Here is a 5000-nt window from a genome sequence, read left to right as displayed (position 1 = left end):
GGCCCTCAGAGGTGTGTGTCTACCTATCTGTCTAACTGCTTGTCTCTCAATCTTGTGTATTGTGCCAAAGCATCTCTCTATACAGTATGTGTATGACCAAGCTGTCTGCAGGGCAATGCATCACATGCCAGGTCCAAGGAAGAGAACTCACTCAGCCTTGTTCAGAGATTGCCAAAACAAAATGGCTGCCCCTGCTAGAGGGATTCCACTGGGCCAGATTCATAATATGACACCTCAATTACCCTGCCAGAGGGGGAAACTGGCACCAGACATGAGTCTGGCCAACACCTGCTCTTACTGGGGAAGAAAAGTGCATTAAATTATTCCATTGTTATTCAGGCTGTATTCCATTGTTATTCAGGCTGTCTCCACAACATTTAAACAGTGCACAAGTTCATAACAGTGATTCTGGCTGGGTAGGTTTGTGCTACAGACAGTTGTAATTTAATGGCTTTGTAGCAATGTACTATTACATAGCTACAGCAATACAAGTCTACGCCTACAGTATGTCTAAAGAGATTACAAAGAATTAAAATACAAAAGAAACATACGTTTGAGCTGTCAGCAATGTCTCATGCCAGTTAGCAGCGCTCATAGCATATTTCTCCATAGGCACAAACACACACACACACACACACACACACACACACACACACACACACACACACACACACACACACACACACACACACACACACTTCCAAGTCGCAACTCATGCAAATGGAATCGAGACAAATGTAACTTGTTCGAGAAGAGAAATCCAATTCCTCTTCGTCTCACTCGGCATCTCCCCTTCAAAACCCCCGCTGGCATGCCACTCTGAGACTCGTATCCTTAGACTACACTCCTATTCAGCTCAGCCTCTATCTTGGCTCAGTCGAGCTAAACCGCTCCCCTATTTTCAATTTCCAAAACCCTCTTACCGGAGGAAGCTGCAAGCTGACCACCACCTGAGTGGATATTTCATACGCACCCCTGCACCTGCAACACAGGGGCTTTTCAGTAATATGGACACGGCCAGCGAAGACGGATTGGAGATTGAAATGTGCGACTGATTCTGCAAACATGACCTGAATATTTTAAATGGTGTTAAATGGAAAACCTTTTTTCTTTTTCCTTCACCATGCACTTTCACCTAAGGTTGACGCAGTAAATATATTGTATTGTAAATGCTGTTGCATATTAAATTAAAGTGATGTTGGTATAACTGTGGGCTGTATAGCTTACCAAGCCATGATATAAGTCAATATATATAATTATTCTACAATGTCCTCAAAGTAAAAACCTCCTCTCACTCAACATCTGTCATCAGTAATCAGTTTGAGTAAGAAACTTTCCCCATACTGTTCCACTGCAGCTTCTCAGTGGACTACAGTAGAACATCAACCTCAAACATCACACTTTTCATTTTCAAGGACCCCCTAAGTCTGAAAGCGTAGAAACTATCAATCATTTAAGCTCTAAAATAAGAACAAATCAAATAGATTTTGTGTAAACTCTTAGCATTAGCTGCTGGTATTGTACTATTGAGTTTGTACCATTGTTCCATTGAAAGGCTGAAATATATGGTGTAATGCAGGTTAGACAGATTACATGTGGCTCCTATGTACAGCATGTTTCAAGGCATGCACGCACGCACACACACACACACACACACACACACACACACACACACACACACACACACACACACACACACACACACACACACACACACACACACACACACACACACACACACACACACACACACACACACACACACACACACACACAGGATCACATGTACAGCCCTTTAGAGTGAATTAGTCAGCCATGCTTATACATCAGAGGGCCTTGAGGGATGCTGATAGTTTATAACAGCTATGCTATGTCTGTACCAGCCATCTGGACACTGAGCAGGTGATAATGGATTTGTGTGTGTGTGTGTGTGTGTGTGTGTGTGTGTGTGTGTGTGTGTGTGTGTGTGTGTGTGTGTGTGTGTGTGTGTGTGTGTGTGTGTGTGTGTGTGTGTGTGTGTGTGTGTGTGTGTGTGCGTGCGTGCGTGCGTGCGTGCGTGCGTGCGTGTGTGTGTGTGTGTGTGTGTGTGTGTGTGTGTGTGTGTGTGTGTGTGTGTGTGTGTTTTAATGTGAACAGATGAGCTATATATGCAGCATACTCTTGGGAATTAACCATGTGTAGAAAATCTTCTGCCACCATGTTCCTGTACTTAACACTTATATAGAATATACTACGTGTGTGTTTGTTGTCATATAGAATAAATAATTATATTTTCAAATGTCTGTTAGTAAATATTTTCTGCATCTGGTTATGTGTGTGTACGTACCTTATCATACGCCTCTTTGTGTGTACTACAGTGTATACTTATATTTGTCTATGATGTCTGGTCACATACAATGTGTGCATACAGTACCTGCATACTGTAATTATGTGTGCTTACTTGCATGTACTGTATTGCACCTGACAATAGAAGATGTACTGTAGACTAGAGAAAGTTCACAATGTGCGTGCGATGCGCTGTGAGCTTGTACACCAGCTAATTTCACTATTTCTGTACAACAGTGCTGTGAGACAAAGTATAAAGTAACACTGTTAATCAATTTGTTGATATATAAAAATACTAGTGTCTTTTCTGTGTTCCCCACAGAAAGCTTTCTCAGAAAATACCTGGTCAACATGCTCGGGATCGTCTATTTTCTGTCAAACCTTCCCCACAATACAGATATGGGGTTTAAACTTTAAGTCTGTTAAAAGGGTCATCAAGAACGTAATCGTTGGAATAATCGCTAAGACAATGGTGGATAGCTGCAGCCCTAACATGTGTGTGCCCACCTCAGCCACTCCGCTGAGTCCCGTGTCGGACTCAGACGCGCGGACCTGCAGGGTGTGCAGGGTGTGTCCGCTCTCGTAGTCCACGGTCCTGGTGAGGCTGAGGGCACCGCTCTCCTCGTTGATGCTGAACAGGTTGCCAGGGTTCACCAGCAGCATGTAGGACAGGCTCTTCTTCTGGAAGGAGATGGCCTGCACCGTGGCGACACTGGACACACAGTGGTGGCCATTTTTTAAATGACAACCAAAGACAAGAATAATGTTGTAATGATAGAACTATGACACAAGTTACACAACTTAACGGTATCGTGTAACCATTGGTGGAATAGCTATTCTGATTTTAAAACTAGCAACACCACAATATGGAAATACACTGTTAATGCCACTGTTAATTCAATATGTTAAATTGTTTATAAAAGCATTGGCATCAAGATATACTCGAAGGAGCACTTCACCTATGTTCAACCATATCTTCATATAATTGGTTCTCACTAGTCTACTGGTCTACTCACTATTGTCTCATTCGTGGGCAATGGACACTACAGCCTTTCTCCTCTGCTGGAACTTGAATGGTGAAATAAATTAAAAGCCATTGTTCTTGCATTGATAAAACCAGACTGCACTGCACTCAGGCAAGGTGCCAACTTGTGCCTTGTGCACCCCCCGTGCCATTTTGTACCTCTGGGTTACAAAGACGGCTCGGCAAAGGGCTTGTATTTTGTGGCATCCCTTTGGTGGATCCCGGTGATCCTAAATCATTGAGGTAACAAATTGAACCCAGTGCTCTGTACACTGAATGTGCAGAAAAAGCGCAATGTCTACTGTGTTTTACTGTAGGCTATGAAGACCGATACTCTACCTAGTAGGCTAGTACTATGTCTCTACATATTATCCTAACTAAGGACGAGGTCATTAAGTGGATGGTCTTTATGAATGTGGATTGAGACATTCCATATTGTACATTTGTGCATATTTTTGTCTTCACCCCGGGCACGGAAGTAAATAAATACAGGGGATTGTAACCAAATGATCATATCACAGGTTTCTGAATGGTCTACAGCCATCCCCTGAGACACAAATCAAGTAGACAGAAATGGTGCTATTTTTTAAAGAGCACTAGTGAGGACTAATTATATGAAGATAAGGTGGCAAGTGGGTGAAGTGGTCCTTAAAGTACCAAAGTAAAAGTTACTTCTCATTTTCCAAATAATTTCAAACTTTTATGATAAATCTACAAGCTCACAACGCTGAGCTTGTAGATGCTACTGTGTGCTGGCAGCACTTTATGCTATCCTTTAAAGGTTTCAGCCAACAGGGACTTTCTAAATAAAGATACCTACTTAAACCTCATCTAACCAGCCACCCACTGACACACACACACACACACACACACACACACACACACACACACACACACACACACACACACACACACACACACACACACACACACACACACACACACACACACACACACACACACAGTAAAATCGTCAGTGTTTGTTAAACTCTGAGAGGGTGAGACTGGACCCAAAGGTACCCTTATGGATGGATGTTTGTGACATTTGCACACACTCAGCATTAAATGAACACCAAAGCTTTTTCAGTGTGCATATTCATACAGTACCCATATGCATACAGTACCCATATGCATACAGTACCCATATGCATACAGTACCCATGGACAAACACACACCAGCTCTCACACAGCTCAGAAGGTGGCATGGATACTTAGTTATTAATACAATCTGCTTCACGCCAGCAGCCCTGAGGAAGCCGGGCTCCCACACGCACGCACGCACGCACGCACGCACGCACGCACACACGCACGCACACACGCACGCACACACACACTTTACCCTTCATGTTAATCCAGAGCTCGCTTTTAATAAATATTTGAATTTGCCACACTTTCAAATTCTCCGCCTCGGGCCAGAATGATGCATCTGTGTCCCCCAAAACCCCTCTCCATCCTCCTATCCCTCCTCTCTATGCCCCCCCCCCCCCCCCCCCCCCCCCCCCCCTCTCCGTTGCTATTCTTCTTGCCTGGCACCGGGGGGCACATCATTTCATGCGTCAAATGACCGGTGATGCCAAGGAACAGGCCATGCGGCATGAACAAAGGCACACACGCAACACATGCCAAATAACACACACGTGTAACAAACAAA

At 43.8% G+C, this 5000-nt stretch overlaps 1 protein-coding gene across 1 annotated transcript in view; it reads right to left on the bottom strand.

The window, feature by feature from the left end:
• LOC310856776 (neural-cadherin) overlaps positions 1-5000 on the bottom strand; it is a gene marked incomplete at both ends in the record, with an annotated part of 169146 nt that overhangs the window by 79126 nt on the left and 85020 nt on the right. Inside the window, one exon of the mRNA XM_083762251.1 lies at positions 2833-3037. Coding sequence (XP_083618377.1) covers positions 2833-3037 — 205 coding nt within the window. The remainder of the gene's footprint in view (positions 1-2832; positions 3038-5000) is intronic.

Source organism: Protomyctophum parallelum (assembly GCF_964188405.1).
Source record: "Protomyctophum parallelum genome assembly, chromosome: 3".
In the NCBI taxonomy this organism is placed as follows: domain Eukaryota; kingdom Metazoa; phylum Chordata; class Actinopteri; order Myctophiformes; family Myctophidae; genus Protomyctophum; species Protomyctophum parallelum.
The sequence above is the reverse complement of the archived record's forward strand: the minus strand, read 5'-3'. Positions and strand labels throughout refer to the sequence as shown.